General features: G+C 42.1%; 3 protein-coding genes across 8 annotated transcripts; 2 read left to right on the top strand and 1 right to left on the bottom strand.

Annotated features, from left to right (window-relative positions):
* The first annotated feature begins 130 nt into the window (after positions 1–130).
* On the top strand, positions 131–7,972 carry LOC120799849 (zinc finger and BTB domain-containing protein 5). The gene is made up of 4 exons (XM_040145290.1): positions 131–231; positions 1,060–1,273; positions 1,438–2,322; positions 3,174–7,972. Exons 2-4 carry the CDS (start codon positions 1,064–1,066, stop codon positions 4,344–4,346), a joined length of 2,268 nt encoding a protein of 755 aa, XP_040001224.1. The 5' UTR covers positions 131–231; positions 1,060–1,063; the 3' UTR covers positions 4,347–7,972.
* Positions 7,973–7,989: 17 nt separating this feature from the next.
* Positions 7,990–13,413, bottom strand: grhprb (glyoxylate reductase/hydroxypyruvate reductase b). Of its 2 annotated transcripts, XM_040145293.1 has the most exons (10): positions 13,335–13,413; positions 11,016–11,206; positions 10,361–10,494; positions 10,192–10,264; positions 9,879–9,995; positions 9,550–9,638; positions 9,332–9,436; positions 8,685–8,820; positions 8,453–8,583; positions 7,990–8,315 (listed from the first exon to the last, which is right to left on the bottom strand). In XM_040145293.1, exons 2-10 carry the CDS (start codon positions 11,186–11,188, stop codon positions 8,194–8,196), a joined length of 1,080 nt encoding a protein of 359 aa, XP_040001227.1. In that variant the 5' UTR covers positions 11,189–11,206; positions 13,335–13,413; the 3' UTR covers positions 7,990–8,193. The 2 variants fall into 2 exon arrangements, with proteins under 2 accessions (XP_040001227.1, XP_040001226.1); XM_040145292.1 differs by lacking the exon at positions 13,335–13,413 and having other exon boundaries at positions 7,991–8,315; positions 11,016–11,287.
* uba6 (ubiquitin like modifier activating enzyme 6) lies at positions 12,745–23,412 on the top strand. 5 transcript variants are annotated; one of them, XM_040145281.1, is made up of 32 exons: positions 12,745–12,820; positions 13,564–13,605; positions 13,837–13,931; positions 14,055–14,083; positions 14,214–14,308; positions 14,475–14,586; positions 15,613–15,693; positions 15,840–15,962; positions 16,245–16,368; positions 16,748–16,851; positions 16,982–17,044; positions 17,496–17,572; positions 17,744–17,810; positions 17,939–18,082; positions 18,310–18,456; positions 18,547–18,627; positions 18,757–18,834; positions 18,941–19,122; positions 19,303–19,408; positions 19,564–19,653; positions 19,791–19,871; positions 20,001–20,129; positions 20,246–20,297; positions 20,432–20,495; positions 20,590–20,659; positions 20,741–20,812; positions 20,902–21,025; positions 21,176–21,369; positions 21,655–21,782; positions 21,996–22,083; positions 22,235–22,329; positions 22,536–23,412. In XM_040145281.1, the coding sequence occupies exons 1-32, from the start codon at positions 12,762–12,764 to the stop codon at positions 22,675–22,677; spliced, it is 3,138 nt and encodes a 1,045-aa protein (XP_040001215.1). In that variant the 5' UTR covers positions 12,745–12,761; the 3' UTR covers positions 22,678–23,412. The 5 variants fall into 5 exon arrangements, with proteins under 5 accessions (XP_040001215.1, XP_040001219.1, XP_040001217.1 ...); XM_040145285.1 differs by lacking the exon at positions 12,745–12,820 and adding an exon at positions 12,923–13,008 and having other exon boundaries at positions 22,536–22,677; XM_040145283.1 differs by lacking the exon at positions 12,745–12,820 and adding an exon at positions 12,923–13,008 and having other exon boundaries at positions 13,517–13,605; positions 22,536–22,677.
* Positions 23,413–24,129: the final 717 nt, after the last annotated feature.

The raw sequence follows: 24,129 nt of genomic DNA, 5'->3' as shown, positions 1-24,129 counted from the left end.
CTGCGGGGGGACATGGGGTGGTGCAGCCGCAGGAATGTTAGCTAGTTAACATCTGATGGGAAAAGCAGTTTCCATATAGACAAGCGGTCCAACCGGGTGGCCGCATGCTACTGCTCGTGTTGTAGCTAGCAGGCAATTTGCTGGTCTGTAGCCAGCTAACTTTAGCCTTGCGGGTCTCTGGTCAGGCCCCGGTTTCTGCCTCTTGTTGTCTACGCTTTCGGAGAACTCAAGGTAATGTCAGATGCTCCCGGCTCTCTAATCTCACCGTGCTTTTGCTGATTTACCTAGTTGCATTAGCTAGCCGCTCCTGTGTCAGCCGGTCTTGACTTGGCACATGTGTATTCGATTCTGTCAGTATTCAGCTGCAGAGTGCTCTCCGAGGCTGTGCCCTGCAGCCACTGTGTTATTAATGCAGCTGGAACTTACAACTTTAAGCATGAGTAAACAGCTGGACTAGCTTAAGTGCAAGCTGTGTATTTCTTTATAGCGAGGAATTCAGCCCATTTGGAAACACTGCTCTCAGTGCTCATTAATTAATATTCCCACTAAAATTGTTGTAGGCCCTCTTTATCTGTAGAGCCACAGATCACTGCCTTTCGCCCCAATAATGACATTGCAGCTTTTGGTTGTTTTGTATTATCATCAACAGCTCCTCAAACAAACTAGCCCATATAAAACTTTGCTCACGCAAAACCCACCATTAGCTCCATCTACTCTGTCCCCAAGTTTCATTTTAAGCCTCCATCATCATATTTCTCAGGCTGCAGCTAATGGTACTTTGATTGTCACATAATCTGTGGATTAATGGTTTAATTATTTAGCCACAGAACTGTTAGAAGATAGTGGAAAAAATTCCAATAACAAATCTCCACATTTTAGAAGCTGCAAACTGCAAATATTTAGTCTTCTTGCTCAAGAAAGATTAATCAGTTATGAAATCTCTTGTTGATTCATGTTCTGTTGATATCGACTAATCGCTTCAGCTCTATAAAAGTCTTTGTTTTTTTTATATCCTCTTAACTTTTTTTTTTTTTTACCGCTGCTTGCTTATGTCTTTAGGGCCATGGATTTCCCGGGTCACTTCGAGCAGCTCTTCCAGCAGCTAAACTATCAGCGTGTCCATGGTCAGCTGTGCGATTGCGTCATAATGGTGGGTAGCCGACACTTTAAGGCCCACCGCTCAGTGCTGGCAGCCTGCAGCACTCACTTCAGAGCCCTGTTCACTGTTGCAGAGGGAGATGCAAGCATGAACATGATTCAGCTGGACAGCGAGGTCAGGCTCTTAAAAATATTATGTAAAAAAGGGCAATGTTGATGATATAACATTAATGTTTATAGTGATGACAGCAAACAGTTTGATGAGGAGTGTATTTCGGTAAAAAAACAACTGACTTATTAAATTCTGTCTTGCTGCGGCAAATACCTGTGTGTTTGCAGGTGGTGACAGCTGAAGCTTTTGCTGCTCTGGTGGACATGATGTACACGTCAACACTGATGCTGGGGGAGAGCAACGTCATGGATATCCTCCTCGCAGCCTCCCACCTGCACCTCAACAACGTAGTCAAAGCCTGCAAACACTACCTGACCACACGCACGCTGCCTATGTCTCCCTCATCCGACAGACCGACTCATCACCACCCTCAGCAGGACCAGCAGAGGCGCAGGCAGCAGCAGCAGCAGCAGCAGCAGCAACAGCAACAGCAACAGCAGCAGCAAGTGGCAGATTTAGCAGTAAACCCTACTCTAGCAGCTAATGTTAAACTCGCAGCAAATGCTGCCACGTCAAAGTTGCAACGCTCCTTCCTGTTGCAGCAGCTGGGGCTCAGCTTGGTGAGCTCCGCTTTGGGTGGTATGGAGGAGGACGGGGTGGGAAATGTAGTTGGCAATAGAGGGGTGGAACAGAGAGCCTCCTTCCCTATCCGACGCTTCCACAAACGCAAGCCCTCTCTCGCGCTTGGACTGCCAGAAGAAAGGCCAAGGCAGAGGCAGCGCCCCTCAGCCCCTAACCTAGGTTTGTTAGGAGAAGAGAGAGTGAACGCAGAGCGAGAGGAAGGAGCACTTCTATCCCCGGACTCCCACAAGATGGGAGATGAATCAAAATTGGATGCTGCGATCACTGGTCTAGTAGGGGTGTCCCAAGATGATCCTCAGATGCCCAGCCAGTCAGACAGTGGACACTGTGAGGGGGAGGACTTGGGGAGAATGCAGGGAGCGGTTAGCAAGGAGGAGGACATGGATGACCAGGACCACCAAGGCAACAGAGCAGGGGTGAAGATTAAATCAGGGACAGAGGAGGAGGAGGCCGAAGAACAGGAACAGAAGGTAAAACTGTGGCAAACTGTGGCTTCTATTGTTGTGTTGTTTGTGACAAAGTAACCAACTCTCATTTTTCCTCATGCAAGAACATGTTCATGTTTTTTCCTTAATCTCTCTTACTTTTTTCAGTGAGGTTTGCTGGTACAAGTTTTCCAAATTGGATCCATAAAACTCTTAAATGCACAAAAACCTGTCCTAAATTGCTTGTTTCAGCCTTTTGAATTCCACCTGTTCATGAGGATGTGCATGTTTGTGAGATTTGATCTTTAGCATAATAATAATAATAATAATAATAATAATAATAATAATAAGGATGGAGATGGACCTTAGAATATGAGAATGTAGGTGATGTTGCACTGTCAAGTGACCCTGAATAAATCCAGAGCGAGAGATTCCAGAAACTGTACTTGATAAGTTGCCATGCCAACTCCATTGGCATAGTTTGGCATGGCTGACAATGGGGAAAAATAAGGTCAAACCTATCAGGAAGCCATGATGATGATAATTATCCTGGATGCCTATGTGATCAAGATTAAGTTATTTGATCCCGTAGACAATCAACAGTTGAGCCAAGATAGCTTAATGTTGCTGTCTGACATAACTTGAGACTACATGGGATACAAAAAAATGTCTGTCCTAAGGCATTTATTACTTTCTAACTCTGGGAAAGTGGGAAAAACAGTAAAATTCCCCCAAGCTACTGCATCTCTGAACTGTCTCTTTTAACCAAATCACACCCATTTAGGCTACTCTACTTTCAAGAACTAAGTTACAACTAATGAAATGCTTTCCACTTCCACTCACTGAGCCTCCCCTATTTGGACCCAAAATTGAAACTCGTCCTTTGCTTCCCACAGGTGGTGGTTAAACGAGAGCCGCTAAGCTCGCCAGAGCCACCAGATGAAATCAGCGACGTAACATCACAGGCTGAAGGCAGCGACCCGGCCGAGCCTGGAGGCCGGGAGGAGGAGGAGGAGAAGGTGGAGCTGAGCCCAGAGAGCAGCGACCGCAGCTTCACCTCTGAACCCCAACCCAGCTCTGACTCTCTGCTGCAGCCAAGCTCCCAGCTCCTCCTCAAGAGCAGCATGGGAGGAGGCGCTGGAGTTGGAGGAGGTTTTGGATGTAGTAACGGATTAAATGGCAAACCTGGTTTTAGTATCTCTAGCTTCCTTAACCAGAAGGATTTTGGAAGTGGCGGCACAGGGTTGGTTACAGCAGAAGACGACATGCCAAACACGACAACTGGGGATGCAGTAACACATCACTTCCTGCTGAGACAGGAAGCTGCTGGGACATCTGGCTCTGCTTCTTCTTCTCTTCTGCAGTCAGGTCCACTCAGTGGTGAAAGTCGCAGTGGCTTTGGAGACAACTTGCAGCCTGATTCTCTGTTCCTTCGTCCCCTGCATGACAGTTTGGGGAACCCCAGAGGAAGTGGAGGAAGTGCAGGTGGAGGACGTGGAGGGGTAGATCCCTTTGGTTTGGAGTTCCAGCGCTCCAGCCTGGGGCTTCACTCTCTGGGGCGACCCTCACGAGGGGCCGGAGGAGCGACCGCAGCCTCTCTGGGCTATCCAGGCTACAGACGTATTGCTCCAAAAATGACCACCAGTATGGGAGGAGAAGAAGGAGTAAGTGGTGTTCTTCAGGATTCTGCCTCTTCTTCCTCAAGTCTGGCAAGTCCTTTGCTTCTCAACGAAAGTGGTGGATATGAGATGAACAGTGGCAGGCCCACCTCTCTCCCCCCTCAGCTGACCCGAGCTTCAGCAGACGTCCTGTCCAAGTGCAAGAAGGCTCTGTCGGAGCACAACGTCTTGGTGGTCGAGGGAGCTCGGAAATACGCCTGTAAAATCTGCTGCAAAACCTTCCTTACGCTGACTGACTGCAAGAAACACATCCGAGTCCACACAGGAGAGAAACCCTACGCCTGTCTCAAATGTGGAAAGCGCTTCAGCCAGTCCTCCCACCTATACAAGCATTCCAAGACCACCTGTCTGCGCTGGCAGAACAGCAACATGTCCAATGCCCTGCTGTAGGACCGGGATCACTGCATCAGAGTGGAGGTGGGCAATAGAATGAATACATTGGGAATCAGAGGTGAGCTGAATTTAAAGTCAGAAAATCTTGAGATTTTTCTGCAGCTGGGACAGAGCAACTGGATCTGATCAGCTGTTATGTCCAAACTAACCAGTCCTGATCAATGACCAAAGATAGGGATGATAATGTAATCACGCATTTTCTTTTCCAGGAAAAACCCACACTATCAAGTCATTAAACGTTATTATAACACATTTACCCTGAAGTACAATTATAGGGATGCAGGACATGCAAAAAAATGCCAGAATTTATTGCTATGGACTCATCATAAAGTACCATAGATGTGAACTGTATACTCCCCTGTATGAATATCATAATTACATAATTACTCATACTATGAGGATTTTCCATCATTGTCGATACATTCAGCCAATGGACTTTGTATAATATGATCTAGGCATGTCTAGGCTTGGCTTTATAAGCTGCCGTACTGGTGGCTGTATTGCGTTTTTTAAAAACAATCATGTGGGCCATCCTGTTCTCCAGTGACAGATCTGTTGAGGTGATCCCTTAGTCCAGAAAATTATACTTTGCGGTACACTTACAGATGCAGATTCGATTTACTCATTATAGCACTCAATCTGAGTGTTTGCAGATCAGTGGCAGCTGTGTAGCACCAACATTAAGAAATGATATCATGTAAAATAGTGTGCTTACGTATAGATTTTCCATTGCTCATTTGTAAAACATGTAGCAGCATCCTGCATCAGACTGCTGAGTCATCCCAGCTGTGCATATTGACTGGGCCTTGTTCTATGGCACAGTTAGTCGTACAGACTAACTGATTCAGATTCAGTTTGGGAGCCAGATATGATTGTAAGTAGTAAGAACTGTTGAAGGACATCTGCTCTTGATACTTACTCTACTGTACAAAAAGGTGGATAGAGTTAGATTCTATCCTGTGAGACTGGCTAATGGTGAAATCTGTTACCTTTTGCAAGTTTAACCCACAGAAAAGATGGCAGTGACTCCGGTATTGTATGTTTTTTTCACCCTGTTGTTGGTATCCAGTGAAAATGTCATAAACTGAACACATAGAATAAACTTCATTCTTTTATTTGCTGAAATGACGAAGTTTGAGGCATTTGAGCAGCAAAAATATAAACCAGTTCAACTTTTCGAAATAGCTGGTTATGGATTTTCATGCATATTCAACCACTAAGTCAAATCAAATGATGTGAGATGTTTTACTTTTTGTAGTTGCCTTTCAGTCTAACCACCTTAGTTAAAGTTGAGAATATGTTTGGTAGGTGGTAAATAATTCAGTTTGAAATAATGGGGCCTTCACATTTCATTAGAGTACAGGAATAAATGTCTCACTTTGATACATTTATACTTTTGTCAAGTTCAAGTTTTGGAGAAATGAGACACTTTGAATGTCTCTCATCAAATTCTTGCCCCAATTTGCGCTTGCCAGGCAGAGCTATTAACCTTGAAGTCCCTTTGTTTAGGGAAGCAAAACAATCGGAGCAATGAGAGAGGGAAAAGTGTCAACTTGCACCATCTTTGCATTAACAGCAGGAAAAAAAATCTGCATTTACTGGGCCTTGCAGTCTTTTTTTGAGAAATCTAATATATAATAATGCATTATAATATTACTATAATACAGAGATAACGGATTCACAGGAAATTGTGCTGTAAATGCACCTTATTTTGTGCCATGATGTGCAAAACGTGCAATTTCTTATAGTTTTAAATAATATAAGATAAGAAACTAATTGGTTACTGACTGGAAATGACCACAAAAAGTTCAGCTGTGGTCAGAAGAGTTCACTCACCTTCGACACACAATTGTGTTTTTGTATGTACAGCTTGTGAGTTTGCTAAAAGAGCAATGAAGTTGTGCCAAGAGGCAGAGTCATCTGAAGAAGTTGTCTACAGGATATGGAGGCTCAGCAACCTCTTGAAAAAATGATACAGAAATGTAAATATTGAACATTTGTGGCTGGTTTCATAATGTTTCTCTTGGAGAAGAGAAAAAACAACTCATGAAGAACTAAACATTGTATGTAAGTTTGCTACTGTAGTTGATATCAGTGCTTTATACGTCTTTTTTTACATCTAATGTTTCATCTGTTACTGAAGCACTTAGACAAATCAATCTTCTTTTTAATAACTAATATGTTTACTGGAATGTTGAACTATGTGAATATGTTGCTGTATTGCAATTATCCAACTCTACCAGCTCTCAAAAGGTTTTTCTTTCTTTTACGCTGTTGGATTTGAAAGTGAAGAGTTTTTAGCATTTTTACTCCTCTCCGCAGGCAATCGATCATACAGGATTTCCACTAGTCTGCAAAACTTGAATATCATTGAACTTTAGAGGACTATTTCACATGATAATTCAGAAACAAAGATTTTTATACAATCTCTTGTCAGTTTTTTCATGTTAATTTCAGGAGTTTTAATTTCAGGAATTGTGGCTGTTTTTTATGCATGTAACTATATTTTAATGTATACCTGTAACTTGATAAATGAAGTCATATACATATACTATAGTTTGACATCTATGGTTCAATGGAGGAATTGTTTAAGATTCAAAAAGAACATACATGCTGAGAAGGAATCTAATTTTGCAGTTTATAGAAAATACAATCATATCAAGGATTTTTGCATCAACCCAGTTGGGGACGCCTGATTTCCAGCAGGTTGTAAATAAGAGCAGCTTCATTGCTAGAAAGTTGGTTAATTGAAATCAGTGTTCATGCAGTGTTGTAAAGTTCTGTTTTAGTGAACTGAAATGAAAAAATAACACTTAAAATACATGTTTGCCTTTTTGTATTCTTTAGTGCTTGCTTATATTGTGTCGCCTACACTGTCAATGAGAATCATGTGGCCATTGCTTCCATTTCTATTTGGCACCTTACTGTACTGTAGAGTCATTGCACTGTTAGCCTGCACAAAATGACAATTTTATTTGATGGATAATCTTGACATTTTACTACATGAGAAGGCCATTTCCTTCTAGGATGTGTCCCTGTAAACCTAAGCTAGCCTACTGTTTGCCCTCTAATTCTTGACACTTTGGAATCAATAGTAGAGTTTAAAATGACCGCTGATGGTTAAATCTCAACTCGGATGTCCGTTCCTCTGTCGCTTCCTCACACTCCGCCTCCTCTTTCATGATGGAAAGAGCCAGCTGTGATGTGCTCTTGAGAAATAAAGAGTTGTAGAGTTGAGGAGGCGAAGGAAAGATCTCATCCTCCAGAATGGCTTCCATGTCTCACGCAGTGGCCTGTTAGGAAATATAATGCTGGTGTCTTCTTAAAGCTATTAATGTGAATCTCTGAAAAATGCACTGACTGTATTACCCCTGTATGAATATGCCAAAATGTTAAAAACATGTAAAAGGCCGAAATTAATTAAGAAAGTCACTGCCTTATGCCCTCTAGCTTGAAAAGCTGGGCTTTTGTTGATATGCCAAATCTGAAGGCTTTCTGTGTTTCCTCTGTGTAGCTAACATAGTGTAACCATGAGAGGACTATATGTTTGTCTCTTTACTGTTGAAGGCTATGAAGATTGTATAGTATGTTCAGTTGTTGTATGGACTGAATGAATAAAAAAAAACGATGAAACTCATTTTGTTGCTGGTGACATTTTTATTAAATGGCAGCGATTATACAACAATAAGCCAGAATCTAATGTTATTGTACATATTGAGTGAAGAGTTGGAAGTAAAGGAAATAAGGAAACATAATGTAAAAAACTATTTTCCTCGAAAAAAAAATAATTAGGTGGGTTATTTCTTCTGGTCCAGTATTCAGCCAGTTCTCAGAGAGGAACTTCTCACAGCTTGAGCTCTTTGATCATCGGCTCACCCCGTAGTCCAAGGAGGAGGTTGTTAGTCGCCAGGGTAGACATGGCATTGCGGGTACTATAGGAGGCACTAGCAATATGGGGTAGAATCACTGTGGGAAGATGGAATTAAAAAGACAAGTTATAGGCAGTGAAAGTTAAGGACGGATAATAAAATGCCCTAAGTAAGATACTTGAAAATGAGCTATTTTTACAGCAGCCGAAGGACCAAATAGTCTGACAGACTCACCGCAGTTTTTCAGGGTAAAGAGTGGGTGGTCGGTGGGTAGGGGTTCTGGGACAGTGACATCTAATCCAGCTGCTGCAATCTGCCCAGTGGATAGAGCCTCATACAGGTCTTCTTGGTTCACTACACCGCCTCTGACACAGCAGAGAGACCAAAATTATACGGTATGACAGTTCTCAGTGGATTCCATCATTCATAGTCAACCGTTTATTTGAAAGCTAGACTTAAGCTGTACCTGCTTGTGTTGATCAAGATGGAGGTATTTTTCATCTTGGAAAAGAGGTCCTTGTTGCAGATGTACTTCGTTTCCGGTGTTAAAGCACAGCACACAGCCAAGAAATCTGACTGCTTTGCCAGCTCATCCAAAGAGACTAGGACCAAGACAGAGGTGTGTTGATGTCGTTCGACATAAAAATGCCGAGAGCAAACTGTCTCTAGGGCCAATCCGACTCCCTTAAACAACATGTCATGAGTGTCTCTCTCTGAGATCAGCATGTGAAAGGTTAAAGAAGATGAAATGAGCTTTGCTTTTGATTATCCAGTGCAGTAAATCACTGTTAAACCTCTCCTCCATCCACCTGTGAATCTATTGTGCACTGATGTGCCTTTTTCACGGAAGGCATTTTGATGGAAAATGAGGAAAAGCACAGGTGTTACTTATAACATTAACAATGTCTATGTTGCATTCAAGTGTCCCAGTAAACCATGACAATGGGACAGTGAGCCAGCATGCACATTACCAGAACCCTGGAACTTAACTAAATGGAGTTCAGCCATCATTTATTTTATTATTGATGCCTGTTGCTTTCCCTACTGCGACATGTCAAAATGTCTTCTGTGGGAAGAGAAAATGCTGAAGAAACAAGAAAATTTGGTCCTTACCATACTCTGCATTGATGGCACTGGCCAGCTCAGGCCTGGGGGCCATGTCTGTGTAAATGAACTTCTTTACTTTGAAAGGCGCCAGACGCTCAGCGATAGCAACACCTTCAAGCACAAACCCACCGTGTAAGAAGTATCGAGACTGATAGAAATGACAGTTTGGTGTTTTAAGCTGATGTGCATGTTTCGTGTAGATTTTTCAAATACTTCGTGCTCACCAATCCTCCCTAAGCCAAGAATACCCACAGTGCTGTTGGCCAACTCATATCCACACAACCACAGGGTTCTCCATGTGCCCCAGCCGCCTCTGACACAAGTGAGAGAAAGAGAGAGAGAGAGAGAGAGCTATGGATTTAACCTTGGACAAAAAAAGAGTGTCCTTGTTTGCAGATTTGAAATACGATTTGTGCATGTATGTTTTTGGACATTTTGTGGATGCATGTATGGATAGATTTGAGTCTGCTTGTGTGTGTGTGTGTGTGTGTGTGTGTGTGTGTGTGTGTGTGTGTGTGTGTGTGTGTGTGTGTGTGTGTGTCTGTAAAATTACGTTTTGGCTTCATGTGTGGCCTCTATGAGCCTCCTAGAGGTTGTGAGCAGCAGAGCTACAGTCAGTTCAGCAACAGCATCTGTCAGAACATCAGGGGTATAACCTACACGGATCCCTCTGGGGAGAAACACATATATTACACACAGTGCATATGCCAACCGGTGTTTGCATATTAACAATTTTTTTGGGCCCCCGGAAACAACGGTACTTTCTTTGGTTTCATCAATGGGCCTTTTTTCCTTGATACATTGGTCAGATAAACAGGTATACAGACAAATCAACACTTCTGAAGGAATTTGTCTTGATGAATCACCTTTTCTTCAGCTCCTCCAGGGAGAGATGGTCAAAACCTACTGACATAGTGCTAAGGACCTTGAGGTTCGGACCTGCAGGAGTATGTCACACACATATAGAAACGCATAAATAGAGAAACTTTTCATTGCACGTAAGTTATTCAACTGGCTCAAGGACTGTCCTGAGACCTGCGGCGTCTAACAGTTCTGCATCAATCTTCTCGGTCAGCACGCAGAGCAGACCATCAACACCTTTGACCTTCTGAAGCAGCTCCTGCCTGGGAACGGGGACGTCATCTGAGTCCCACAGCTGGAACTGCACCCTGGGAAAAAAGACACCATGACTGAAGATCAAATCATTTTTTTTCCTCCTATTTTATCCAGAAAAGGAAATTCATTGATCAGAAGAGCAAAAAAAATAAAAAAATAAACACAAGCAATACCAAAATAGACAAAGTAAAACGACAGAGACATTTCACATACTGTATATCAGGAATTCTTCACACATTTGAAGCTCCTTCTTAGATGGACAGTATATCAAGCTACATCGTGTATAGTGTAGGCCTTCATAGAAATACTGAGACTTTAAGGTGCAGTGAGACATTTCTTCAACTCTGTTGAGGGAGAATACCCTTTAGGCTACCAGTCTTATCTGTCCAACCTAAGGGCAAACGTTTGCAGTCCTGTTTACTCAAAGTAAATGATGAACTTTGCAAAGCAGACATTCAAAGTACATAAGTGTGTCACAGTAAAATGAGCTACAGCAGGCAATTAATTGATCATACAAGATGTTCTGTATAAAAATCATTGATTTTAAGTGACTTAATAGGACACAATGACTCACTGTCCACATTCACGGAGGATCCTCAGACCCTCGGGTGGGATCTGTCGGGTGACATACACCCGTGGCAGGGTTGACATCTCTCTCTGCACGTTGCTTGTTAGACCCCCAGTTACATTCAGAGGAGTAACGGCAATCTGCTGGAGCCGACGCAGTGCCACACGACTGCACCACATTTCCAGGGGAGAGTAAATCTGTGGGCAGGTGTCCGAGAGATGAAAGTGGTACTTTGGAGTTTAGCGTCTGTTGTGTTCATGTGCAGGATTTTGGCTCTAGTTCAGGGGAGGGGAGGTTCCTGTGTGTGTCTTTGACCAATATGATTAGAGGGAGGGTGTCTCTAAAGTATGAACCTGAGGGGTGTTGTCCCATACAAACTAAACACAAACTCACAGGGTCAAATCTTTGTCCAGAAGCTAGAGGTCATTTTTATGTTTGAGGCCAAATGGAATTCAAAATAAAAATACATAGACTTCACAAGGAAACACAGAATCTGTTGCTCTCTTCCTCTCCCCCCTCATACACAAACAAGAACAAGAACAAGAACACGAACACACACACACACACACACACAAACACACACACACACACACACACACACACACACACACACACACACACAAGCAAACGTACATGTACACAAAAATTATACAAATGTGTTACTGGCAGCAGCAGACTTGTGTTTTCGTTACATCATCGCATCATGTAAATGTTTCACTCGGCCGTTGACCTTTGTTTCTTTAAACAGTGGAGGTCCCAAACACTGTTTCGTATTTTCTGTTCTGTCTCTCCGACCGGGACTGGTTCAACAATATGCCTTTACTTTCCAAACTGGAGCTTATGGAGTTTATACAGTGCTGTCCTTTTTTTTTTCCCACCCAAATGACACTGCGTTGTCACAGGCCAGTTTAACAGTTGAGCACCGCGGTCCAAAAACAGGCGCACGTATATACACTACGTGCATACGGTACATAGACGAAAAGTAATGGTGAGGGCTAGATGGAGGCTAGATGGAGGCTAGTATCGGAATCAGTCCCTGCCCCTGCGCCCTTACAGTTTAACAAAGAGACGGGGAGCGGCCCCACACGTTGTCCTCGCACTGACTCTGGTACACAGTGGCTCCAACAGGAGCACAGGAGCAGCTGCAAGCTGACTGGCTCTTCAAACATCTGTGAGCGTCACTGAACACGCGTTGATTCAGTTTAATATCTGAAGTTTATTGAGCTCGTTCAGTTCAGCTAAGCCCGTTGGTTTTACATTTTCAAAACTCGAAGAATGACTTTGAACTAATTATCCGACCTATGTTCAGTTACCTCAGGTTTTTAAGGCCGCTGGGGAAAATACCGTACATTTTAAAGGTGAACCAGCTTGAAATGACGATGTATCATGTAACAGGTACCTTGCACCTCTAAGCGCCTTTTAATTTTTTTTTCTCTCTTTTGTTTTCCTTGATGTACACTCAGTTGTCGGTTTATTAGGAATACCCAGCTAAAGCTAATGCAGTCCTGCAACAGTCCTATGAAAGTCCTGCAGTAATTTCCCCCTTCATGAAGGTTATAATGTTCAGTTTTTTGATGAAACTCTGTTATAAACAGGTGTTTAAATAAACTTTTTGGTCATTCTTGAGGCTGCCATTTGTGGTGCGGTCTGACTCTATTGCGTTTTACAAACCGGTTTGTCTGTTTTTTAGCCCAACCTCTTTGATTTGAATGGGGTGGACAACAGAATAGGAACACCTGTCAACACAACGCAATGCAGTTCAACGGTCCAACAAACTGCAATGTCCCTTGGGAAAGCCCGTTAGTCAGTTCGTGAGTGTTTGATATAACGACACTTTCAAAATAAATGTGAATAAATGACCACAAATGCACGCCTGTATAAAGTACCGTGAATCTATTGGATGATCTCGGTCATGTGATTTTTGTTAACCCGGAATAGCTCCAAGTTTTTAACCAGTCACAGCCATTCATTCGCGGTAGCTAGTCGCGGATACTGACAGGTAGCTGCGTATGAATATTTGTCCATTTTTAACAATATGAACAACCTCTTTGTCATATAGCTCGGTAGAATGATAATACCAAAAACAGTCGTCTACTCTGGGGAGTTATTTGTAGCCTAACGTGTGTGTCATCACTTTTAACGAGTTTATGACAAGTGTCCTCGCCACCGGCACCAGGCAGCAGTGGCACTCAGTGCTAGCTAGCCCTAGCAGCTAAGCTCACCTCGGCAGGTTCATACATTAGCCAACTTTACTGTGGGAGCTAAAAGCTGTATTCTTTGATTGTTATAAGTCATCGCTTTGTTAGTTTAAGGCAGTCTCTTTACCTTGTAGCGCGGCTGACAGTTGTCAGGTCAACAACGTTGCCGGTAACTAGTTAGCTGACATTTACAGTTAGTTAGCCACTTAGCTAACCTTCAACGGGGCGTTGGTTTAGGGCATTACCGCTAACGCCTAAAACGTTTTATAGCTTATGTAATCACTGGCTGTGTTTTTATATGTTTAATAGGTAAAGTCGATATCTCTCAGTTGAATTCCCCCCTCTTCCCCTCCCAGCATGGCTGCAGACTCGATGGAGATTGACGACTCTCTTTACAGGCAAGTCTACCTTTTTTCTGTGTGTGTGGTTAATCGTCTCTTTTGGGTACTCTTATGAATTCACTTGAAACTATAGATCACGTTACACTGCACTCAAGACAGGAAATGACGGTGTTGTGATTTATGCTGCAGTCAGTGCATTTACTGCACCTGGTGCTCCTCACTTTACCCCTTGATCTATCACTACACATTCCCTCACATATGCTCTTCTTCCCTTTTCCCTCTCTCCAGCCGCCAGCGATATGTGCTGGGAGACACTGCTATGCACCAGATGGCCCAGTCATCAGTCTTTCTCAGTGGAATGGGAGGACTGGGAATAGAGATAGGTGGGCATACAATCCCATTTTTTTGTACCACAACACTGTCAGATATTTAGAACCACAATACTAATATGATCTGCATTGCCAACTGTGATTGGAGACTAAGCAACTTGACTTCTGGTTTCACAGCAAAGAATATTGTCCTGGCTGGTGTGAAGGTATGCACTCTCACTAAATATTATGATTGATCCAACACCATGACCGTGTATAATGTTTTAACTAGGAGTGTCATGAAATTGGTCTTCCCAATCCTTAGCTTGTGAACATGTGTGCTCTGTGTGTTTACAGGCAGTCACCCTTCATGACACAAAGCAATGTCAGACCTGGGATCTGGGCTCCAACTTCTTTATCCGCAAAGAGGATGTGTTAAGCCAGAGAAAGAGGTAATATACTTCACAAAGCTGGACTGTTCCTCTTAACCTCTGACTTAATTCAAACCCTGAAATACCGCATACACACGCTTTGTCTGTAATCTTCATACACAGGCAAACTCTTCCATTCTATCTCTATTTCTTTGGCTGTCTCTTACAAATTTTCATCCATCCTCAGGGTGGAGGCAGTGTGCTTTCGGGTCGCAGAGTTGAACCCTTATGTTCATGTTGACATGTCTTCCTCTGCTTTGGATGACAACACTGATCTCAGTTTTCTCAGCAAGTATCAGGTAAGGCACTGCTTTTCAGAATCTTGGTTGTGATCAACCTCTGATTTGTGGACATTTTTAATGAGTTGTTTTAGTCACTCAGTAAAGGGTCATTCCATGTCAAATCAGCTGAGGCCTCCTGAGTGATCATCTCAGATTTGCTTCATACTTTATGGAAATAAAGATATGGAGGCTTAAAAAGGGGTTGTGGCCCTAATAAATGAGTGTTACTAAAAAACATTGCAAAGTTCCATATGTCATTACTTTTGAACTATTCATTAGATGTCTTTAACTTCTAAAACGGTTGGTCTAGAGTTGCATATATGCCAAGTTAGGCTTGCTAAAAATTGTATTAAAGAAATATGAAGAAAATCCAAGTTGGTCAGCTGTGAAATTTTCTAAAATCTGTTGATTTGACATTGAATTACCCTAAAATTGTTTTTCTGCAGTCCTCCCAGTGACTAGAAAGTTATGTTGTATGCAAGTATGAAAATGCCCAAGACCTGAAGACTTGTAACTCTGACTTTAAAGTTTGCTGTTAGTTTTTTTTTTTCATGGAGAACAGAGGCTTTGATCAGCTTGGATTCATGAAAGTTTCCAACGAAGACCAAATGTTGTGGTGAAAACGTTTGATAATGTTAATAAAAGCTTCTCAAACCACTCACAGCTGCCAGTGCAAATGCTCAGTTGTCATATGTTGGCCAGAATATGGGTAAACTGGTTAAACACTACTTCTCTCTCACGTGGTGGGGATGCTTCAGTTAAAGGTCAAATGATGACAAGTCATAACTCCAACCATGGTAGGATGTGATAAAACTTTGATAAAACGTTCAGGGCTGAAGCATCTAGGCACTGACTGACCCATGGGTTGTCTGCATTGCCGGTTTACTTGCTAATTAATGAATAACTAAGAAATTGGCTCATTGTCATTTTCTTCCAGACTGCACATAACGTTAATTCACACCTGTATTGTTTTCTACTCTGGAGTCTGTGGCAGACTGCAGGAAAAATTTAATGTCTGACGATCTGCTCTGCTCTTTCCTGCAGTGTGTCATCCTGACTGAAGCCAGGTTGAGCCTACAGAAGAGGGTAAATGAGTTCTGCCACTCACAACAACCCCCCATCAGAGTAAGTCTACAGTCACTATAGTGGATATACATTACAAAGTTTGAGCTAAATAACTTCTTGTGCGTGTGGAACACACAAAAAGTCAAATATTAACGAACCTTTTGCTTGTGTATTAACCAAACTGTGTTGCCTTTTGTCCTTGCCAGTTCATTGGCTGTGACGCATATGGCATCTGTGTGCGGGTGTTTTGCGATTTCGGAGAGGAGTTTGAGGTGTCCGATCCCACAGGAGAGGAGCCCAAGGAGATTTTCATTCAAAGTATCAGTCAGGTAGTCTTCTATGTTCCATGACCTGTGTCCAAAAATAACAATTCCAACCTTACTTTCAGAAATTTCACACTCTGCCACGATGTTTTCGGTTTATGTTTTGTTAGTTGGAGAAACTTTATTTCTTGCTAATATTGAGCTACATTTGTTGGAAGAGTGGGGTGGATTTGCTACAGATTTTTTGCATTATCTAGAAACTGCAATTTTTCCTATTCTCCTTGGGAAACAGTCCACAAAGACTGTGTGTCTACTCTAAACAAACTCTTTTGACTTTTGCCCCTTCAGGACAGTCCTGGGGTGGTAACCTGCTTGGACAACCAACCCCATGGCCTACAGACAGGCCAGAGGGTTGTCTTCAGAGAGGTCAATGGCATGGTGGAGCTCAACGGCACTGCACGACAGGTTTCAGGTATTCTGTCTACATTACAGATAATGGTTTCGGTAGATGAAAAGTTTTTACAGAGCTTTTACTGCAAGTTTATTATTGTAAATGTATAACACCAACATACCCAAAAAATCAGAGATGTAAACAAAATTTACAATACGGTTGTGATTTAATATTTATATCAAGTGAAACAGTTACTGTGTTTTTCATAAAATACTGCGTCTTTTTTTACTTATGTACTGTTTTGAACTTTTCCAAGAGCAGATTTGGTGAGATGTTTTCTGCATAAGGTGACATCATAGTGTATTAATCTAAAATATGTTTTTTTCCTTTGTTTGTTTTGATTGTGTGTGTGTGTGTGTGTGTGTGTGTGTGTGTTTGTTTTGATTATGTGTGGTATTAGTCCTTTCCCCTCACAGTTTTACAATAGGAGATACATCCCAACTACAACCATATGCACATGGAGGTTTCTTTGTCCTGGTGAAAACCCCTAAGACATACAGATTTGTAAGTTAACTAGTTGTCATATCAACCACAGATATCACAGTTAAACCTAAAAACAAAAATACGTTTCCAAATGAACATCTTCTGTGTGTGTGTGTGTGCGCCTTTGCGTTTATGAATTTATGTATTTCAGGAGACAATAGAGAGACAGTTGTGTGATCCTCAGGTCCTGACTCCAGACTTCAGTAAACCAGAGGTGAGTGTTTAAAGTTGTTCCTGTGCAGCATAACCTACTGCAGAACAGGTTAAGTTTGGATGGGACCAAAACTTCTGCTCTCAACCAGTCAGCTCTCAGGAATAATCGAGCCATCATATCTTCAGGATCCCTACATGGCCAAAAACACTAGCATCACATTATATTAAAATAAGTAATGAAACACGTATGTAGAAAGACCAGTGGCATCACTTGGCTTCTTAGTTTATTCTACTTGAGTGTGTATTTTTTCCCAGGGTTAACAGAACTAGATAACCAGCTTATCCAGGATGGCTAATATTAGTTTCAGTGAAGCCAGAAAATATTACAAAAATTACTAAGTCTTACTAAATTAATCTTGCTGTGTGATACAGACTACAGTACATAAATGCCTTATCATTTTTGACAAGGTACTTGTTTTTTCTCACAATCCCTTCTTAAATCTACCCATCAGGCTCCACTACAGATCCATGCAGCCATGGTAGCGCTGGACATCTTTCAGGAGCAACACAGTAGACTTCCCAACATTGGGTAAGTACAATATTTCTCTCCTTCTCAATGTCTAGATCCAATCTGCTGCTCTACCTTCTGTGTGCCAACAGTACCTGAGGATATCATTTGTCCTGGCTGGGGTTTTCAGTGTGTGAAGATGTTGAAATGTGACATGTTCAGTTGTTAGCAATTTTACTTTGATGCCATCAGGTGTTCACAGGATGCTGAGGTTTTACTGAAGCTAACCGAGGAAGTGAATGCTACTCTTAAGAACAAAGTGAGTCTCCTTTTTTTCTTTTTTTCTTCCTTGTGCTTTCATTCTCGTGGACCTGCAGAGATCCACACACATCCTCTGTAACATCTGTCATTCCTTTTCCTTCCTCCTCTCCCCCTCTTTCCTTCCAGGCTCCTGTGAATGCTGAGTTGGTGCGCTGCCTGTCAAGGACGGCGATGGGAACTCTTCCTCCTTTGGCAGCAGCTGTAGGAGGCTTAGCCAGCCAGGAAGCTCTTAAGGCCATCACAGGGAAGTTTGCGCCATTGCAGCAATGGGTAGGTTATTTATTTTGAACTGTAGACCTCCTTTTCAGAAGCATACTGGTGCTCATTGATAATTAAACAGCTCAGTTTACCCTTTTGACATTGCAGCACAGCGATGGAAACTATTAACTTTAATAGTTTTTACAAAATGTGGTTCATCATTTTTCATCAATTTTTTTTTTTTTTTACTCTCCCTTAACTGTTAACTTCATCTCCTTCTCTGTTTGTCGTGGGTTTAGTTTTACCTTGATGCCATCGAAGTTGTCCGGCCCCTTCAGTCTCTTTCTGCAGAGGAGTTTTTCCCCAGGGGCGATCGGTATGATGGATTACGAGCTTGCATTGGTGAATCAATGTGTCTTCAACTGCACAAGCTCAGGGTCTTCATGGTAAGGTTTTCTCAGAGTATTGAAGGCATATTTTATATTGAATTGTCAAGGTTTATGTCTGAGTAAACCCTACAGTGACTTCTCTTCCAGGTTGGCTGTGGTGCCATAGGCTGTGAGATGCTGAAAAACTTTGCTCTGCTTGGGGTTGGATTGGCCAAGAGCTCAGGAGAGGTGGGCAGTCCTTCCCTCCTTGTTTTCTCTCCTCTGTCTTACTGCAATTCTTTATGTATTTCAATATATTTCATCTCTTGGGGATACGAATCTACTGAAACTTATTAAACCGCATCGGTTCATCCCCAGGTGTGCATCACAGACCCAGACCTCATAGAAAAGTCGAACCTCAACAGGCAGTTTCTCTTCAGACCACATCATATACAGGTGAATAGATATCCTCTTCCTTTTCCACCTCTGTACAATCAGTATTAAATTACTTGAATTACTATCAGTACACCCGCCATACCCATTTTTTTTTACTCCATCTCAGAAACCAAAGAGTACCACAGCAGCAGAAGCCACTCACGATATCAACCCAGACCTGCATGTGGATGCTCACCTCAACAAGGTGTGTCCAGCTACTGAGAGCATCTACAGCGACTCCTTCTACTCCCACCTGAACCTAGTGGTCACTGCGCTGGACAATGTGGAGGCCCGCAGATATGTAGACAGGTAACAATCAATCATTTCTAAAACCTTTAAGTAACTGTAGTTTGTTTCTGTGAGCAATGGCCCTAATTAGATTTAAGAATGCTTATGACATAAATGTAGGAGTTTGGAATGTATTTCATGAAATATTCACCAATTTGTCCAAGAACTGATATTGTCAGTCTGTATGTATTTAATTTTCAGTCGCTGTGTATCCAATCAGAGGCCTCTCCTGGACTCTGGCACCATGGGAACTAAAGGACACACAGAAATCATTGTGCCAAATTTGACTGAGTCCTACAATAGCCATGTGAGGATGTGTGAGAGTTTGCAAGTCTGAAACCATAAGTTTGTGCTTTGCTTTAGTTTGTTCCCTGCATTCTTCCTGTCCAGTCACTTCTCAGGTATAGACTTCACTCTAAGTACAGTGCTTCTACATACTGTATCTTTTCCTTTGCTTTCCAGAGAGACCCCCCAGAGGAGGAAATTCCATTCTGCACTCTCAAGTCTTTCCCTTCTGTCATAGAACACACCATCCAGTGGGCCAGAGACAAGGTCTGCCTGAAGTCCGACAGAATTCCTCTTTCATGTTGCAAGTGATGATTATTTTTATTTTAGAAAGTAACTTATTTCGATTTTTTTCTTTCTTTTTTTTTTCTTCCTCTCTTTCTTTGTTCCTGGGGTGTATGTAGTTTGAGAATGCATTTGTCCACAAGCCCTCCATGTACAACTCATTCTGGCAGACCCACTCCTCGGCTGAAGTGGTGCTACAGGTAAGACTTTGTATGTCATAAGTGTTTTTCTCATTTATTAAACGTATCTTTTCCATTAATATACACCAGTAATGTAATACTTCATTCAATTAAACAGTTTTGAAAGATTCTTTGTTTGTGTATTCGTAGAGGATGGAGGCAGGGGAAAGTCTGGAGGGTGCATTTCAGGTCATTAAGCTTCTAAGCAGACGGCCTAGCCAGTGGGAACAATGCATTGCTATTGCCCGTCTGAAATTTGAAAAATATTTCAAGAGAAAGGTAATCAATCTCTACCTGAAAATACATATTTGTAACAAAGAGATTTTATGTATGTAGTAGTTGGTGCAAGCTCCACCACATGATATGCATTGTTCACTTTTGTTCTTGTTATGTAGGCCCTACAACTGTTGTACTCGTTCCCCCTGGACACAAGGTTAAAAGATGGAAGTAAGTTTTTATTAAACACATATATACCTATAAAGTTACCAAATTATTTCACAGTAATTCAATATGCATAACTACAATATAAAATGTATTTAAAAGCAAGATATATATAGTGAAAACTTTACCGTTACCCTTAGGTTTGTTTTGGCAGTCCCCAAAAAGACCTCCAGCACCTATTGATTTTGACTTGAAAGACACTTTGTGAGTGCTGCATTCTTTTATATTACTGTTCAAGCCTTTATTGTAATGTATGTTTTACATCTAAGCTTGCCTAACCCTCCTCTATTCCCATCAGGCACTTCACCTTCATTGTCAGCACCGCCCGACTTTTCGCAGGGATTTATAACATCTCTTACTCAGAAAAGGTAGGTCATGCACACTCACGCATACACTCTCTCAAACAGACACACTTAATCACTGATTGGCTAAACTTTTCCATCTACCAGGACCTCTCCGAAGAGGCAGTGACCAGGATTCTCTCAGATGTCAAGATTCCCGAGTATAGACCCTCAGAGAAAGTAAGCTTCTCCACTGACCTGGTCCCTGATTTCTGAGTTTAAAAAAAAGATCCTAATCTAGTTGATTGGTGTGGCTCTGTTCCTTCCAGTGTATAGAGACAGATGAGACAGCAAAGAAGCCTGATCAGATGAAGATGCCTCATAGCAGTGAAGAGGAGAGGGAGGCTATCACACAGCTGGAGCAGGCCATTGCTGCTGACAGTGTCACACCAGGTACACAAACTCAAAAAAAAAAATGAAAGAAGTCAAGATGACTCTACAATTCAAAGCTGAATATGTAGGAGTACTTGGTTATAATATCATTATTATATCCTGTGGTAACTACTGTGTGATAATGTCTGTACTTTCACATGTTCTCTGTAGAGAGCTTACAGGTGAGTCCACTGCAGTTTGAGAAGGACGATGACAGCAACGGCCACATGGACTTTGTCGCATCAGCGTCTGCTCTCAGAGCGAAGATGTACTCCATCGAGCCAGCTGACAGACTCAAGACCAAACGCATCGCTGGCAAGATCATCCCGGCTATCGCCACGGCAACAGCTGCTGTGGCTGGACTGGTGAGTATAGTCACTTAAGGCACTCCCTAACAGTTACTCATGTTTGTCTGTTGTGCTTGTCTTGCAAAGACATTTAAACTGTCTCTCCATGAAATTGAGAAAAAGCGCATTGTCTAATTCACAAACATGCAGGTTTACCTTAGTGCCATTGTTGTTAAACACGTACAGATAACAGGAAATGTCAATTTCAGCTTAATCTTAAGAATTTATTGCTTGGTAATATGTCTAAGTATTTTTGTCTATTTGTTCAGACTTTTTAACGTGTTATTATTTTGATGTACACAGGTGGCCCTCGAGTTGATCAAGGTGGTTGGAGGCTACGGGTTTGAATCATTCAAAAACTGCTTCTTTAACTTGGCCATCCCTGTAGTGGTGCTCACTGAGCCTGCCCCAGTTAAACGGACACCCATCAGGTAGGGGGCACATGTACACTTTGTCAGTCTCACCGTCTCTAATGCTACCTAAATGTGAGAAAACACCTTTAAGCACCACATCTTACTATTATTGCAGCATGACAGCAACAAAGGGGAAGTTTGAGTTGCAAGATGGCACCAAGTGCAGGAGTTTACCCTGTTTTGTTGTTATTACAATGCAAAGTAGTGACAGTTCTATGGCGTCTTTCCCAGGGACAACATCTACTTCTCCATCTGGGACTGCTGGACTATTTTTGGCCACGAGGACTTCACTCTCTCTGACTTGATGAATGCAGTGAGGGTGAGAAACATTTCTCGTATTTTACTGTGTTGGTGTACTAGCAATGCAGATGAACTGCGGATGCAGTTACCACATTTGCCCTGAGGTTTTTGATTGCTTCTTTGTACTGTGTCTTTGTCAAATAACATGTTGTTGATGATTTTTATGTCAGGAAAAGTATGGAATTGAACCCACTATGGTTGTCCATGGTGTGAAGATGCTCTATGTGCCTGTGATGCCAGGACACTCAAAGAGACTTAAATTGACGTGAGTGCCTTACCTAAAAAAAAAAAAAGGGATGTTCTTTTTCCTCATTTCCTCATAAAGTGTCTTTATATTTGGAGATTTGCTGGACCAAATCTGTCAAATCAAATTTTTGTGCTCTTCTAAACCAACTGGAAATGATTTTGAAATGATTCATCTGTTGTCTACACTGAACAGATGCACTTAACCCTGCCTCTGACTCTCTCCAGGATGCAGAAACTGATCAAGCCATCAGTGGACCGGCGATACGTCGACCTCACCGTGTCATTCGCTCCAGAGGCAGATGGCGACGAGGACCTCCCTGGTCCTCCTGTCAGGTACTACTTCACCCGCGATGGAGAGACGCCCTGACACCTTTCTAAATGTCATCCTCAAACCTCTTGTGTCCTTACTTCCCTTTCATGTAAATTGTTGCACCCCAATAACCCGGGCCGGGGCCAAGAGATTTCCCTCAAGATGTTATCTGACAAGGGCAAAGCTCCTGGCTCCAGCACAAGCCCCCCCCTGTACTTCATGGAGCAAGAAAAAGCCAGTCCTGGTCCCAGTTCTTCTTGCCTCAGATCTAGCCAGTGGAACGCAAGGCTGCTTGAGTAGCACTTAACTGTACCTGTGTACATATATTTTTTCTGTTCTGTTTTCTACTCTGGTGAAATGCACAGCTCCGCCTGTGTCGATGCCTTAATTGATTAATAACTTTTTTCTGTTTGTGGCAGTGTGTCTGACTAAAACTATGTTTACAGAAACCTGCATACTCCTGACATACAGCCCCATTAGTCTAATGTGTTTTAAATCTGCTAGGACTGTTGGAGCAGTGAAGTAGATTTGTAGTCTGTAGGCATCACATCTTCTTCTTTCTCAGAGTCCTGTCATTGGTTTTGAAAATATTTCCAACCACAGAATTTGCCAGTTGTTGGTCATCTCCCCTTAAAGCAACAGGTCAAGCCAATATTTGTTATATAATTTAAAGGTGTAACAGGTCAGTGGACATGGGCGTAAGCACCAAAGATACTGATAATCATTGTGTCTGCAGATGATTATCTTTTTTATCATCACTTTGACTGCTTCATTAAAAACACATTTACAGTATATCACTGGGTATGGTTATTACCCAAACATGAAAGGGCAACTCACACTGCTGCGCCTTGAGCGCATCATCACAGGGTTGGGTTCAACTCTGTTGGATAAGTCACTGCCCTATTGACGAACATCGGCACTTCAGAAAAGCAGCAATCTTATCACATTGCTTCCCAGTCTGGTGCGCTTAACAAAATGGGTAAAACCACCTATCATTTGTAGCTTCCAGTCTTACCCGTCTCATTAAATACTTAACTGATGTCAGTGCAGTCATCACACATTTGGGTAAACAATATGTTCATTATATTAAGTAATGGCATGATATCAATGGCTTTCTCACACAGACATGGAACAACTGTACCAACATTTGGGATTACACTCCTTCTTTTAAAACAATTTTTTTTTTTTTTTAAGAAAAAATCAGTGCTGTTCATGATTTATTTTCTTGCATTTGTTTATGGATGTGTGTCCATGACGTGTATTTATTTACTTGTTACTCATTTTTGTCACTTTTTTTGTGTCAAACTGAGCCTGTGTTGAGATCTGTTGAACCACAGTGCACTGGGTAATTGTTAATCGACACTGAACAAAAGTCATCCTAAAAGTTTTTATCCCGGGCTGTAAATCGCCCGTCTATTTAATTCCAGTTGAAGGCTGCGAGTAGGGTCTTTGAAATAGTTTGCACTGGCATATATTGGCAATAATGTCAGTGTAGTTTTGAATGGAATC

Source organism: Xiphias gladius, chromosome 15 (assembly GCF_016859285.1).
Source record: "Xiphias gladius isolate SHS-SW01 ecotype Sanya breed wild chromosome 15, ASM1685928v1, whole genome shotgun sequence".
NCBI classification, from domain to species: domain Eukaryota; kingdom Metazoa; phylum Chordata; class Actinopteri; order Istiophoriformes; family Xiphiidae; genus Xiphias; species Xiphias gladius.
Note: the sequence above shows the minus strand (reverse complement) of the source record. Positions and strands in the feature narration are given on the sequence as shown.

Coding starts and splice junctions, on each gene's coding strand:
- LOC120799849 (XM_040145290.1), top strand. CDS start 1,064: ATGGATTTCCCGGGTCACTTCGAGCAGCTCTTCCAGCAGCTAAACTAT. Junction 1,274..1,437: donor TGATTCAGCTGGACAGCGAG/GTCAGGCTCTTA, acceptor GTGTGTTTGCAG/GTGGTGACAGCTGAAGCTTT. Junction 2,323..3,173: donor CCGAAGAACAGGAACAGAAG/GTAAAACTGTGG, acceptor TGCTTCCCACAG/GTGGTGGTTAAACGAGAGCC.
- grhprb (XM_040145293.1), bottom strand. CDS start 11,188: ATGTGGTGCAGTCGTGTGGCACTGCGTCGGCTCCAGCAGATTGCCGTT. Junction 10,265..10,360: donor AGAACTGTTAGACGCCGCAG/GTCTCAGGACAG, acceptor ATACTCCTGCAG/GTCCGAACCTCAAGGTCCTT. Junction 9,639..9,878: donor GCCACACATGAAGCCAAAAC/GTAATTTTACAG, acceptor CACTTGTGTCAG/AGGCGGCTGGGGCACATGGA.
- uba6 (XM_040145281.1), top strand. CDS start 12,762: ATGCAGTTCAACGGTCCAACAAACTGCAATGTCCCTTGGGAAAGCCCG. Junction 12,821..13,563: donor GAAAGCCCGTTAGTCAGTTC/GTGAGTGTTTGA, acceptor TTCCCCTCCCAG/CATGGCTGCAGACTCGATGG. Junction 20,660..20,740: donor ACATCTCTTACTCAGAAAAG/GTAGGTCATGCA, acceptor TCCATCTACCAG/GACCTCTCCGAAGAGGCAGT.